The sequence below is a fragment of the Alosa sapidissima genome, chromosome 20 (genome assembly GCF_018492685.1).
Source record: "Alosa sapidissima isolate fAloSap1 chromosome 20, fAloSap1.pri, whole genome shotgun sequence".
NCBI classification, from domain to species: Eukaryota; Metazoa; Chordata; class Actinopteri; order Clupeiformes; family Clupeidae; genus Alosa; species Alosa sapidissima.
In genome coordinates, this window is record NC_055976.1 from 18440453 (window position 1) to 18456059 (window position 15607).

At 41.9% G+C, this 15607-nt stretch overlaps 1 protein-coding gene across 1 annotated transcript; it reads right to left on the reverse strand.

Annotated features, from left to right (window-relative positions):
- Window positions 1-444: 444 nt before the first annotated feature.
- Window positions 445-11241, reverse strand: lin7c (lin-7 homolog C (C. elegans)). Its single transcript, XM_042075468.1, is given in 6 exon segments — window positions 445-486; window positions 925-1106; window positions 1109-1133; window positions 6123-6194; window positions 9806-9924; window positions 11089-11241. Coding segments are annotated over 6 exon segments (477 nt in total). The 5' UTR covers window positions 11126-11241.
- Between the last annotated feature and the right edge of the window lie 4366 nt (window positions 11242-15607).

The window sequence follows — 15607 nt, forward strand, 5'->3', positions numbered from 1 at the left end:
GATAGAGGTAGATAGGGGGAGAGAGGGAGAGCGAGGGGGGGAGAGAGGGGGAAAGAGGGGGAAAGAGGGGGAGAAGTAAACAGAGGGAGAGAGGAGAAGAAAGAGGGAAGGTAAAAGTGAAAAAGAAAAGAGTGGGAAAAAGAGAGAGCGATATTAAAGAATATGAGAGAAGATAAAAACAAACAGATGAAGGAAGAGAGTGAGAGCAAGAGGCATTTAAAGTGTGAAGGGGGGGGGGGGGGGCAGAGAGAGAGAGAGGGTGGAAGAACAGAACAGAGAATAAAAAAAAAAGAAAAAGTGAGCAACCAAGAGGTTAATACAAAAATAGAAACAGCATATGTAAGAAGATAAAATAAATCTACATTTCCTGAAACACATTTCCTTTTTTGAAAATGGCCCAGCCTGCCCCCTCCTGCCAAGCGTTCACTAAACTGCTCTTAAAGCTTACAGAGCAGTTCTAGCACTTTCTGCCGGGATGCACACATTCTGTTCACATGGCAGGCAAGGTGCAGATTAAGCCACAAATACTCATGAATGCCCATCTCTGCACACATGTCAGGGTGTTCAAACACTCAAGTACATCATAAGAAAACGCCATGTCTCCATTTAAAAAAAAAAACATTAATAAATCATGTTATTTAATTGTGTATTTCAGGTAATATCAATCCAATTGCAGTTTCGCTGCTTTGACTGAGTAAAGGTTAATCAAATAACAATAACCAAATTACAGTTGCACTGAAATTACCTGTAAAACAAAATGTAAAAAAATGATTTATGGAAATTGGTTGAAATGGAGGATATAGCGTTTTGGAACCAAACTCTTCTTATAGACATATACATACATTGTACTGTATGTGGTTGTGTGCCCATACATGCTACCACACACACACACACACACACACACACAGGCATGGCCACACGTACCACTCCGTTGACGGAGAGCAGCTGGTCCCCTCTCTTGAGCCCGCCGTGGCGGTCGGCGATGCCGCCGGGGATGATGCGGGAGATGTAGATTGGGGAGTTCTGCTCCTTGCCTCCCATGATGTTGAAGCCCAGGCCTTCCTCAGTCTTGGGCAGCTCCACTACACGCGGGTGAGAGTGGCCTCGCTGGCCGCAAACGCCGCTACCGTCGCCTGTGCCCGCGCCGAGACAGACAGACAGACAGAGAGAGAGAGAGAGAGAGAGAGAGGGAGAGAGAGAGAGACAGACACAGACAGAGAGAGAGAGAGAGAGAGACAGACAGACAGACAGACAGACAGACAGACAGAGAGAGACAGAGAGACAGAGATACAGACAGACAGAGACAGACAGAGAGAGAGAGAGAGAGAGAGAGAGAGAGAATCAGAGAGACAGAGAGACAGACAGACAGACAGACAGAGAGAGAGACAGACAGAGACAGAGAGACATATTTATAGAGAGATCAATAGAGAGAGACAGACAGACAGAGAGAGAGACAGACAGAGACAGAGAGACATATTTATAGAGAGATCAATAGTGAGAGAGAGACAGACAGAGACAGAGAGACATATTTATAGAGAGATCAATAGCGAGAGATTTACATGAACAGCCCGTTTCTTATGTTTTTTCCTTAATTTAATTGTGCCCATTTCTTTATTTCTTTTTGCTCATTTTAACGCTTATTCCGTTATTCATGTATTTTTACTGTCAGCGTTTTGAACCTGACAGGAAAAGCACTCCGGTTCAACTCCAGCCGTCTTTAACTGTGCCACAAAAAGGGATATGAGTCAATGGTATACACACTAACACACCTATAAAAACACAACACCAAGCCACAAAACCCTCCTCAAAATTGACCAAATAAATATTTTGCAATATTTACAAATACTGAGTAATAAACAATGTACCATATAACAGGGTATCTGCACATTTTTCAAGTGCACATTTAAAGACTTAAGACCTTTTCAAGACATCCAAATGGAAAAATTAAGACTATACCATGGCCATATCAACTTAAAACTGTTTTATGCAATAGTTTTTTTTACTAAGAGGCAGTGTAGAGAAAGAATTCTCTGACACCCGTGAAAAACATCTCCACTCTGCAACCACTACACTTCCTCCAGTAGCCTTCTAGTTCTTGATCTATGGAATGCAGATGACACCCGCACAGAACAAATGCTTCCCCCAAAAGGTATACTGGTCACTTATAAAATTGCAGTTAAAAAATACACGAAACGGATGGAGACATTTCACTCGCTCGGCGGTCCCATACGAAAATGTAACACCTCCCTTTCGATTCACTTTACACTTTCGCTTCTTCTGTAAAGAAGCAAACTTTTCTAAAAGCTCCCCAGGCAGGCAGTAGATTACTGCTCATGTAAGGATGTACTACCAGTCATCTATCTCTTTCCTTTGCTTTGGATGTCATCCTGAACACTTTTACAGTTTTTCTCGATTACTTTGACCTGCTTAAAGAAACTGGGATCCACTGGGTCTTTATTAACACCTTCTTTGCATAGCAATAGTCATCTCTTGCAAATGTTCATTGGGTTCGCACATTTCTCACACCATTTTGCAAAACAGTTAACACAGACCCCAGTGTTTCCCATACATTGACTAATCTGTGGCGGGGCGCCACAAAATCAAATCCGGCCGCCACACATTAAGGTTCTATGTTGTACTATTTAAATTAAAGATAAGATAAAATCCTTTCATTGAGCTGCGTTTTTTATGCACCCAGTCAGCTACCGCCACAAATTGAATCCAATTCTGGACCCCAAACTCTATTGGTTTCCTTGTGCTAAACAAAAGGAAAACATCTATTCAGAAGTGGTAGAGATCCCTTGCATAAGTCTGAATCTTTGATACACCTGTGTGAACTCACACACAATTCTTAGAGGGATAGAGGGGCCCATAGAAGAAGAGCAGATGAATAGATGTATAAGCATATATAAGATATGAGTACTTATGAATATATATATATGGGGTGAGGGGTAGTGTGTGTGTGTGTGTGTGTGTGTGTCATGCTGGCTCTCACCTCCACCTGACCTCTCCCACTCAACACAGACAGGGAACCAACCTGACGCATGGATGCCAGAGCAGCAGTGACCAATAGCTCACATAAATGGGGAATATAAGATTCTCACCTCCTTCCTTCTTTCTAGCTTCCTAGATTTGTCTGTGTTTGTGCGTGTGTGTGTGTGTGTGTGTGTGTGTGTGAGTGCTCAGAGACTCCTGCTTCATCAGAACCTTGACGTAGCTCCTCACTATGGACACTAATAAGCAGGGCTCCGAACCGGTTCAAGGAACGAAAACGAAAACCGAAAACGAACGGAATTGTACGGAATTTTACGAGGAGCAGAAACGGAAACGAAAACAAAATGGTCTTCAACTGTTCCGGAACAGAAACGTTATTCTGAAATCCACAAAACCGGTTAATAACGTTTTTTTTTTCGTTCTCTATATATTTTATAAAATTTCACAAAAGCATATCCTATGTCAGGGAGACTATTTCCGGTTGTGCGAAAAACAAGCCCGCATCTACACTGTTAATGTGAGCTAACAAGCCGCTATGTAGCCAACTAGGCCTACCCAGAGCCATATAAAGGTAGAGTTGCGACAACTCCATTGACGCCAATGTTCCATTTTTTTCCAACAATGGCAGCTAATGGAAGCCTCAAATAGTTCCCGGAAGTTAACAATTAATAATAGCAGCAGTGCAGTTACAGCAGTATAGACTGTTTGTAGCCAACATTTCAGACTCAGATTTACATTCCTTTGCCTCATCCGAATAATAATAATAATAACAGTAATAGTAGTAAAGTAATAGTAGGCTATCACAAGAGCCTAATTATAATAATAAACGATGTATCGACTATGACTTTTCTGCTGCTCAGTCATATCAGTTCAACATCAAATAGGCCTAAATTAAAAGAGGCTATAAGCCCAATAAATGTGCCACACGTAATAGCCGAATATAAGATACTTGCCTATCCCATTTCAATTAGGCAGCACACCACCACGAACAAGCTGTCATTAAGTTTTTGCGTTTAGTAGGCAACTTGACGTGACGTTTCTTGGGCATTTAGCTTCACCATCACGTCAAGTTGTAACGCTCATCTAGGCTATGGATTTAAGTGGCTTAAAGGCAGCAAAAGTGGGATAGTGCAACTGCTTCCCCAAAACAATTCCTCCATAACTGTGTATTTAATCGTTTGATATGTGTATAACTTTCAGTGGACTAAACAAAAGGTAAAGATTTTGTTATCACAAGGCTAGCTGGTTCGTTATATGGCGAAGCATATAGCCAACTTTGTTTGCAGCAGTGAAGCTGAGTTTGTTGTTAACATTGTTGGTAACTGTCAGGGAATTTAACCCCAACATACAAGAACCACAACACGTAGTATGGCTTTGCCCACAAACTCTGGTACCAAGAGCCTGCTAATGTAAGGAAGAATTCCTCACACCATCAGTCTCTGACTCTGCAGCCCAAAAGCTGTGTCTTTTATTGTACAGATGCACACAGAAAATAGAAAGCAAGGCATAGCGACTTCATTGTGACATACTCTTACCTCACCCACCCACACACACAGCATACCTGTCAACACTCCCGTTTTTCCCGTGTTTCTCCCGTATTTCAAGGTCATCTCCCAGCACCCTCCCGTTTTGTTATTTCTCCCGGAAAACTCCAGTAATTTGCATGGCCATCAAACTTCATTTTAAAATCATTGATGAATTCAGGTTGCCAGATTGTGTATGAAATACACCCTACACATACACGATCACTTAGTTTCAATTTCAACCGTTTTGTCATAGGCTAAAACCTGGCAACCCAAATAAGGAAGTGGGTGCAGCCTGAGTCTCGTCGTAAGGAAGCGGGCTAGATGAATGGCCTCCAGAACTAGCTGTTGAATTTAATTGATTAACACATCACATAAACTGTTATTGAGTGTTGTTGATACACTGAACTTGTTCCCTCGGAACCAAATCTGACAGCAAGCAGCTTTGGAGTTTTGGAAGTAGGCTGCAGGCAGGCAGCTGGTGGATACATAAGTGGCATGCGTAAGGTAATGGTAAAGTACAAGCAACGACCGAAATTCAGTGTTGAAAGACGTGTATGAAACGTATTAAATATGCAAACACAGCTCCGGTATAAACACTGACCCCCCCCCCCCCGAAAAAAAATCTCCCGTTTTTGGAAAGCTAGACATGAGATGGGTGCAGTTCCTGTCTGTCTGCACACTTAACTTGTACTCTCTGTTCTTAGAACTCAGCACAACAACATTTAACTTGAACTCTCTGTTCTTAGAACTCAGCACAACAATATTTCTGCTTACACAAATGGTTATACAATAATAATAATTTCCTTACAGTAACGTAAACGTTTCTTCAGTTAGCAGCAGTAGGCCTACTGTTTTTTTTTTTGTTGCATTCATTTTCATTGGCAAAAGCTAGCCTAATATGCATGAGAACCTATATAGATTTGAGGGAGCTGCAGCTTAGCATCAGCACAGTCATATTAACACAGCAGGCACTAGCTCAGTGAAGGATCGTATAAGAAATTATTTATAGGCATAGGTTAGGCTTACACTAAGTCTGTAGGCTATGGGATGGATAGCCCATCTGAATGTTTTTGGATGCCGCCTGTGATTTATTATTTTTGGGCATAGCTACGGTATAGGCTAAATCAAGGGGAAATAATGAGTACGTCTATTCTAAGGTAAAGTTCACAAAAATAGACTTGATAGGCCCGCCAAACACTGCCGGAACTTTAAGAACGAACGATATTTTGCGTTCCGAACCGGTTCAGGACCGATATGTTGGTGGCGGAACGCATGCAAGAACGAAAACGTTAAACATAGGCCTACCTGAACCGTTCGGAACGGAACGTTTGAAAAATAATTTCGTTTTCAAGCCCTGCTAATAAGCATAGCCTATGAATGCATCTTATGACGTTATGCAGCTGTTTTGGCCAAAGACTAGCAATCTAACCTTTTGGGTAATTTGACAGCTAGAACAGTTCTCTCCATAGTGCTGCTTCCTCCACTCATTCAATAGAAAGCATGGCAATGTTATGAATAGAAATTTCCATTCTACTTGTTTTTATTGAACAGTCCCTCCTCTCTGATCCAACAACACCGTGCGGATGTCCGAGCAGAACCCACCTTGGCAGTAGCGCTGGCTCGCACCTCTGGGCTGCTGTTGATGTCCACTGTCTCATACACATGCTCATACACCTGTGTAGAGAGAGAGAGAGAGAGAGAGAGAGAGAGAGAGAGAGAGAGAGAGAGAGAGAGAGAGAGAGAAAGAAAGAAAGAAAGAAAGAAAGAAAGAAAGAAAGAGAAACAGAAAGATGGTAAGAGACAAAGAAAGAAAGATGGGGGGCATGAATGGTTACTCCTGCATTAGACATAACAACTCGCAGCAAAACATCTACTTTTGCATTTTACTTCATCATTTATTGATAGTCATTCATTTGTTCATTAATTTAACAGATGATTTTATCCAAAGCCATGACAACAGTGAAAAGCTACTACTTGGGACTGCCCTAACGAATCCTAAAGGCCAGACGCATATGGTTTAAATGGACATGAACCGGGTGCCTAACCAGCAGGTTTTATACATCTCATGGAGTCTCAATGGTCCACTAAACCCAATCAGACCATCCTTAGGAGGCCATAAGTGGAGTGCAGCACAGCATCACCGACACCAAAAGGGCTGCAGCTAGAGGTCTGCTGCGAGGGACTTATTTTTCAGTCCCACGCCCGCCCGCCCACTCCTGCAACATTCTGTCCCGCTCCCGCAATAATGTGTCATTTTTTGTCCCCCTCCCGCCCGCATCTGTAACATTAGGTCCCCCTCTCGCCCGCTAAATCCTGCAGAAGATATGCAGGAGGGATATTCAGTTTTGCCTTCTGTCTCACAAAAGGACCACTTGACACACACAACTGAAAAAGACTGCCAGATGTCTGATTTTAAGTTTCTTGATTCTGAATAGGCTACTGTAGCACAGCTATGCTAGCTGGCATCCGTTCTTTAGAAAGGCACTAACATCTGAAGTAGCCTAGTGGTGTCCTCTTCCTCTGTCATGCTTTCGATTTCAAGTCCCACCCGCTCCCGAATAGAGCTTTCAAAAACATGTCCCGCATCGCACTCTTTTGTGTGTACTCTTTCATGACCCGCGGATCCCACGGGAGTTCAGACCTCTAGCTGCAATTTAGGATTATTTTCATAGTCAATTAATCTGACGATTATTTTCTTGATTAATCGATTAGTTGTTTGATTGATAAAATGCCAGAAAATGGTGAAAAAAATGTGATCATTGTTTTCCAAAGCCCATGATGATGTCTTCAATTTGTGCACACACCAAAGATATTTAGTTCACGGTCATACAGTAGAGCAAGTAAGTAAAGCTTACACAAGCAGAATAATCGTTCATCTAAATAGTTGCCAATTAATTCAATAGTCAACAACTAATCGAATCAAAACCCTAGACACCAGTAGGTGAAATACTGCCTTAAAAACAAACTTGGGTAAAGTAAAATTTGAGTCATATGGTTTCTCTGAGGCTGAAAAACACTTCAAATTTCTCTGTCAAACTGAGTGCTTTCTGCTGAGCTGCTTCACCACTGGCTTGTCAGCTGACCTGACCTCGCTGGCGGTCCCTTGATGGACCACAAGCATAAGGCAGTAGGACAGCAGCAACAGCGGCTAATATTTGGGTTTCTTGGCAGATACTGACACTGTATGACGGTGCATCGCTGCACTTCAGTGTCAGAGTCTAGCCACAGTTGTAGCTCAGAGACCACTAAACACACATCACCATTTCCCCTCGTCTGCCAGTCTGTCAGTGCAATTACTCCCATCATGGGCTGATAAGTGTGCGTGCATGTGTGTGTGCGCGCGCGTGTGTGTGTGTGTGTGTGTGTGTGTGTGAGAGGGTAGACCTGTGTGTGAGAGTGTCTGTGGTCTGTGTGTGGGGGGGCTTTCCCTTGGTTAAAGTTTGGTGAGGCCAGGCTAGAGACTTCAAGCAAAATGTGATGTGCTTCCAGGAGCTGCTTAAATAGGCTAACCCAAACAAAGACAATTTAGCTTTATCTGGCAGTGTCGTTCCACAGTGCAGGATTTGTTTTGCAATTAGACAAAGTGACCGTATTATGAGAGAACTAGCCTAAACCAAAGAACAAACCACCACCAGTTTGGGGCAGCCGTGGCCCACTGGTTAGCACTCTGGACTTGTAACCGGAGGGTTGCCGGTTCGAGCCCCGACCAGTGGGCCACAGCTGAAGTGCCCTTGAGCAAGGCACCTAACCCCTCACTGCTCCCCGAGCGCCGCCGTCGTAGCAGGCAGCTCACTGCGCCGGGATTAGTGTGTGTTTCACCTCACTGTGTGTTCACTGTGTGCTGTTTGTGTTTCACTAATTCACGGATTGGGTTAAATGCAGAGACCAAATTTCCCTCACGGGATCAAAAGAGTATATATACTTACTTATACACCACCACCAACAACACTGGTTTTCAGATTAAATCAGTTTTCCTATTTCTGTGTCTCTGTCTGTCTGTCTTTGCATTTTCTCTCTCTCTCTCTCTCTCTCTCTCTCTGAAGACAACAGTGACAGATGATCAACCAGCGGGAAAGGGGAGGCTGCTGCCAGCACCGTTGCGGGATCACGTCATTTTTAGCATTTTCAGATGACAGACAGAAACAGACTGCAGACCCACACAGGAGCGAGGGAGGGAGAGCTTATTTCCCAGCCGTGCCTTAGCCTGCCATTAGCCACTTAACACTTAAAGAGACACTTAAAGAGTCTGCACATGCAGCTCTGCAGGCAAATCCAGGCTTTTACGCCAACTTCTCCTCCATTCAGTTAAAAGCCTAACAACTTCATGCCCCCAGCATCTAGCCCTGAATTCCACAAATAACCCTACAAAATAGAGAGATATCCTCCCCATCTTTTCACTGAATACATCAAAAGAACCTCTAATTGTTTTTCTCTGGTGAAGCAGCAGAGTTAGTGGAAATGTTACTATTGTACACTACACAGGGCAAATTACAGTGACTTGAGCACCAACTGATCCAAGACGTTTTCCACAGGAAAATTCTGCACGACATCATTGACATGTGACCACATTTCTACATCTTGTTAGCTCAAATTGTTAGCTCTTCTGACAGCTCAACTAAAAAGCACAGATACAGCCTGATTAAAATGCATTATACTTTTTCCATAGAATTCAACATTCACCCTCATTCTCCAACTGTCCATTAAGTGTGCATGATGAAAAAAAAAGACTATGGATCTTCAGGTATACAGAGGGGAGGGGTGTCTTTTGAGTGGCTATTGAGCTCAAATGTCAACAAGCATACAACAGGATAAATGCCTGCACCTTTACAAACATCAGTAGAGTGCAAAGGTGTCATCTTTGAGATGATCCCCACCCCCTAGTGAGACAAGGGCTTTGATGATATCTGTTCCAGGTTGCACAGCTATGACTACTCTGTTAAGAAGAGTGATTTTATGCAGTCATAGGGATGTATACATTTGATCATAGACATAGGCACAAAAGATTGTAGTCTCAATCACATATTCAGCTGTCAAACAAAGCTGTGAAAGATTTTCCTTGATGCTGTTTCTTTCACCCAAGCAGGAATGTCACTAGACCCAAAACTCTACTGGGGCAGAGACCAATCTACTGATGATAATAATAATAATAATAATAATAATGCTACCATAGAGGCAAGAGTTCAATACTGGGGCACATGCCCCAGTAAAGGGGGCCTAGTGACGCCCCTGCCCACAAGTTTCTGGTTAGTACCCTGTTTTTATTACGTGCAATGGGGACGTCATACCTCACGGACGGCATTGCAGAACTCGCTCTGTAGAACCCTCTGGAGTGCCTGGAGTTTCTGCGGGGGAACCTCTCCGGTTCTCTGAAGCTTGTCCAGTAGTTCAATGGCTCGGTTAATATCTGAGGACAGGAGAGCAATTCCATCAAAGGTCTGACACAGCTTTAGAGAATGCCTCCCCACAATCATAGAGAAATATGAAATAGTGTGATCAATATCACAGGTCTTTACTACCTGGGTGTTTTTATGTGGTGCTGTTACATTTTCCTGATCATGTTTATCACAGTTAGAACAAATTACCCAAAACCAACTCGTATCTTAATGATTTAAAAATCAAAGAGCTGTCTCCACAAACTTATATTGGCGGGATGTATACTCTTTCCAACACACTTCTGCAACACATTACATAACCGCACCATAAGCCATCTATGTTGGCTTGCATCTACTGCCTTGCATTTACGGGCTAGCTAACGTTACTTACAAGCAAATAGTCTAGGCGAAGATGAGTTTTTATGTCATGAGTTCATCATGAACGTTTTGGTACCGAAAAATATCAACTCAGGGGCTACTACTAAAAAAAGTTGTTAGCTAGCCGTGGTCTGTAAACAATAAACAATCACAGCAGAGGTCCCTGGCTCGTTGACGTCAGCTAACGTTAGAGATAAACAATGGCAATAATGGCAATGCTAACCATTCAGAGAGCGAGACAGAACACTGATTATGAGGATCAAGCAGCTGGCAAAAGTACATTACATGGATACCTTGCTGAAGGAACTACATTTTAAAAGAATTATGATAAGGACTTTAAAGACTCGATACTTAGGTAGGCTACAATAGAGTTAGTTTGTAAATCTTCGTAACGTTAGCTAACCAGTCGCTGTTTTCGTGGTAGCTGGTTAATGTCACCAAGTTACCGCAAACATTACTTCTTGTGAGAGCTAACGTTAGACAGCAAGCCTATTAACATTATTACACATCTAACATTAAAGTCTATTCTTCCCTTACTAATGTTGGTGAATGTGTATAGACTAGTTTAAAGGACCATCATGACAGGTTCCGAGACAAGTCCCATACATTGCATTTGGGTTTTTCTGAGCTAACGGTAGCGAGAAGATAGCTTGCTAGCTACTGACAGCTAACGTTATGCTAAAATGGCTAACGTTAACTGGCTAGGCAGCCAGTCAGCGCAGCCCAAACGACTCGGTATCGCAAACAAAATTACGAAAGGTTGGTTGACTCGGTTCACAATGTACAGTACAATTCTACGGATATGGTTTTCTCTTTACCTCTTTCCAGCCGGACAGGTTCTCCTAGCGAGGCCATTTCAGCCCGGATTATTCCGTTTCTCCTTCGGAAACGTTCAATCAATGGTCCGTTCTATCTTTGTGCTGTTAAGCACTCTAGCAAGTGATAAAGCGGGGATTATGGGGTCTACTGAGAAACAATAAGTATGCGCACAGGAAGGGCATACTCATCTGCCATACAATTCAGAGAATTGCGCAGCATGATTATTTAGGTGTCTAGCCTATTTAATGGCAACTTAATAAGTGTATTATGTAAATTGTTGTGGCTGTTTTATACATTTTTCTCAACTATCTCACTAATTTATTTTGCGCATGTTATGCGCAGGCTAGTTGAACTAGAATCAAGGTTGTGGCAGGGCAAGTGTAGGCTACTTGTGTGTTACTGTGGATGGGGCGTGTACGCCCGTGTACGCCCAGTACACTACCCTCTTCTGGCAGAGATGCTGGCACTTTAGTGCCGTTTTTACAACCCCAAATCAGAAAAAGTTGGGACGTTATGTGAAATGCAAATAAAAACAGAATGTGATAATATACAAATCTCATAAACCTATTTATAGCTGCAAAAAGGACATAGACAACAAATAAAATGTTGAAAATTAAACATTTTGATTATTTCATGGAAATATGTTCATTTTGAATTTGATGCCAGCAACATTACATGTTTAAAAGTTGAGACAGGACCATCTTTATCACTGTGCTGCTTCACCTCTTCATTTAACAACATTCTGTAAATGTTTAGGAACTGAGGAGACCAGTTGCTAGAGTTTTGAGATTGAAATGTTGCCCCATTCAGTTGAATTCATACAGTAGGCTAGGCTACATTCATATACAGTAGGAATTCATATAAGTACAAGTATATATACTCTTTTGATCCCGTGAGGGAAATTTGGTCTCTGCATTTATCCCAATCTGTGAATTAGTGAAACACACACAGCACACAGTGAACACACAGTGAGGTGAAGCACACACTAACCTGGAGCAGTGAGCCTGCTACAGCGGCGCTCGGGAAGCAGTGAGGGGTTACGTGCCTTGCTCAAGGGCACTTCAGCCGTGGATGTGCGGGCATAGGAGAGCAGTGCTCAACCACTTTCCCGGCAACCCTTCGGTTACAAGCCTGAAGCCATAGTAGGCCACGGCTGCCCATTCAGTCGCTCAACAGTATCGGGTATTCTTAATCATGTTTTTCATTCCATGATGCACCTAATATGACAGGTCTGGACTGCAAACAGGCCATTTTAGCACACAAGGTGTTCCCCAAAAAAGACATTGCCTGGATGGTATATGTTGCTCAAAACCTGTATACATAATCCAGAATTGATTGTGCCTTGTCAGATGTGCAGGATGCCCATGTTATAGGCACTACTGCACCTACACACCGTCATACATGTAGATGCTGGGTTTTGAAATGAGCACTACAAGATGGATAGTTGGACATCCCTCTTTAGACCAGAGGAGTCCATGAATCAGACCACGGCCATCCAATATTGTTTTTCAACTTTGTCCCTTGTTTGCAAAGATTTTTCTGGATTCTCTGAATATTTTAATATGTACTGTAGATGATGAACTTCCCAAATACTTCACTATTTAATGTTAAGAAGCATTACAATTATATTGTTTCATCATTTATCCACACAGGTTTACACAGAGTGAGGAATCCCTCTACATCTTTACTTCTAAGAGACCCTTTCTGGGATGTTCTTTTTCATACCCAATCATGTTGCTAGTTACCATATAATTACGTAGTTGTAAAATATTCCTCCTTTTGTTTTCTCATTACATAACTTTTCCAGCATTTTCTTGGCCCCGTCCCAACTTTTTTTGAAACGTGTTGGTATCAAATTCAAAATGAACATTTTCCATGAAATTGTCATTAATGTCATTTTCAACATTTTATATGTTGTCTTCGTCCTTTTTGCAGCTAAATATGAGTTTATGTGATTTGCAGATTATCATCATCAATTGCATTCCTTTTTTATTTGCATTTTACACAATGTCCCAACTTTTTCTGATTTGGGGTTGTATCTGAGCAGTGTTTGGGGTTTTACCATTATTTAGATTATCAACTATGAATTAAAAAAGACATATTTTATTACAGAAATCAATGGAAATGTTTCATGGTCAGGAGTAGGACTAGCGTACACTGTCTCTTCATAGCCTTATTAATATTAGATTGAGGTTTTATGGTTGTGTTCTAACTAAATCGGCACGTAATGGGTATCACCATTGATGACTTCTGAACATGTAGCCTCAGTCACAAAGTCATGTTGGTTTATCCTAGATTCTTATGACCCAATAGGCCACACAACTTATTGTGCAGGCCATGGTTCTTTAATTGGACTATTATAATTAATTGTTAGCTGGCCTACCCGCTTCTGTCGTGAGACCATTATAAATGATTCAAAATGCAGCAGCATGTCTGGTCTTTAATCAGCCAAAGGAGACACTAACTCCTCTTCATTGGCTTCCTAGCAGCCAGAATTAAATTCAAATCTCTCACTCTGGCCTATAGGATACTTACTGGGTCTGCACTCTGCTATTTGAATTCCATGGACTAGCTCTACGTCCTGTCTCGCCCACTGCAGTCCTCTGATGAGTGTCTGCTGTGTCGACCATCCATTAACAAGAGGTCACAATCAAGACTCTTTTCCTCGGTGGTTCCTCATTGGAGGAATAAGTTACCTAGTATTCTGCATTCTGTGCCAGTATTCTGCATTCCATATTCTGCATTCTGTTGCTGTGTTCTGGTACTTTGGGGACTTTCAAGAAATGTTTAAAGACTCCTCAGTTCACCTACATAAACTTAACTGACAAATTGCACTTTAAACCCAGCATTTATAAATGACCCATTAATTATATCATTACAGTAGTAACATGGTAAAGGACGAGGAAGTGATGTTAATGTAGTATAGTAGGCCTATTACCTAATACTGCTTTTTAATTCAGTTTGCTGTATCCAAACAGGTGCCTGTTGTATCAGAGGTAACCATCATGGTAAACATTTTTGAGTGTAAATTTATAATATACTGTGGGCCAGGGGTCTCCAACTGCTTGCGAACTACCAGTGGCTCCCCACCTGTTTCTGGGTAGTCCCCCAGAGGGTTCAAGGAAATATTCATAAAAATGATAACACATGAACTTCGTAAACCTGTTGAAGTTTCCAAACAAATTCACAGTCTGAGAAGGTAAAGGAGGTGAAAGGAAACAAATACAAAGCTTATTCAGCTGTTCTGGGTGGAAATGAGCTCTGTGGTTGCATGCATAGGCTACTACTAATACTGTATAAAGCATTAGTAGCTCTCGGCCATGTTATTTTTGTCAAAGTAGCTCGCGAGGTAAGGTCAGTGACCCCTGCTGTATATCAATAAGACAGTGTTGTTTACAATTTCAAAAAACAGTTTGCTCCGGAAGGGGAATTATTTAACTACAGGAAAGGGAAGCCTGTCATTTATGGCCAGCATTTTTAAAATAAACACAGAACATATGGGAATGATTTCACTGCTATGATGTTAACTCACCAATGAAAGTGATTGGTCAGCAGTATAATCTGCAGGGCAAGTATGGGTCAGGGTCTGAATTATTGGTCAGATTAATGAGCATTTCAACAGAAAGATTACTTTTAAACAGACCCGATCTTAGCACATTCTATGATAAAGATTGATGGTCTCAACTGCAGGATTATTTATGAAATTCAAACAGGTTATGAGTGCTCAACCAGTGCAGGCATGTTGTTTGTTTGGACAGGCATGTCTCAGCGTTCTAGCGCTGTTGAGTCTGGAGTTATTTCAGTTATTATGAGTTAAACTATTTTGAATGTGAAGGTCTGGGAAAGATTAGGGCTAATTCATCACCTGAGGTCTTGTTTTCACTATGCACTTATGTATTTACTGACAGGAAGCACTTGTTGGCAAAATGAGAAGGATTTGCGGAAAATTGCTTTTATTTTTTTATTAAGTTTTTATTCTGAAAAAGGTCTTTAAAGGTCAAGAAATATAAACAAATGTTTATTTTTTTGTCTTTTGAGATAAAAGTAACTCATGCCAATGTGCCTTGTTTTGTATTGTTATGTGTTGGGCCTATGTTGTCTTACTGAACACTGGGGTTCATGAAGTTTTGAGTGCAACGTGTTTTTCATGATGCACATGAAAATGTGTTTTGGACACCCAAGGAAGGGCTTAATGTCTTGGCTGTATTCTATCTGCCTGAGCCATCAGGACCACAGTACCCCATCTGAGAGAGTTGATTAATTTTGTTTCAATTCCCCTTGGTCTTGTTTATGTGATATGCAGTCATGTTCCTGTGTTGAAGGACTTACCTATAACATAACTCTATGTCCATTAGGGAGACTCGAGCACTTCCTCAGTCTCGACCGCCTGCTGTGTTTATCCCTAGACACGCTCATCTGAGGGTATAAGGCTGGTACCCCTGCTCTTCTTGCCTAAAACCTTGTTCAGTCTGGGCTTCCGAAATGGACCCTAGCACAACCACATGGCTAATTCCCTGT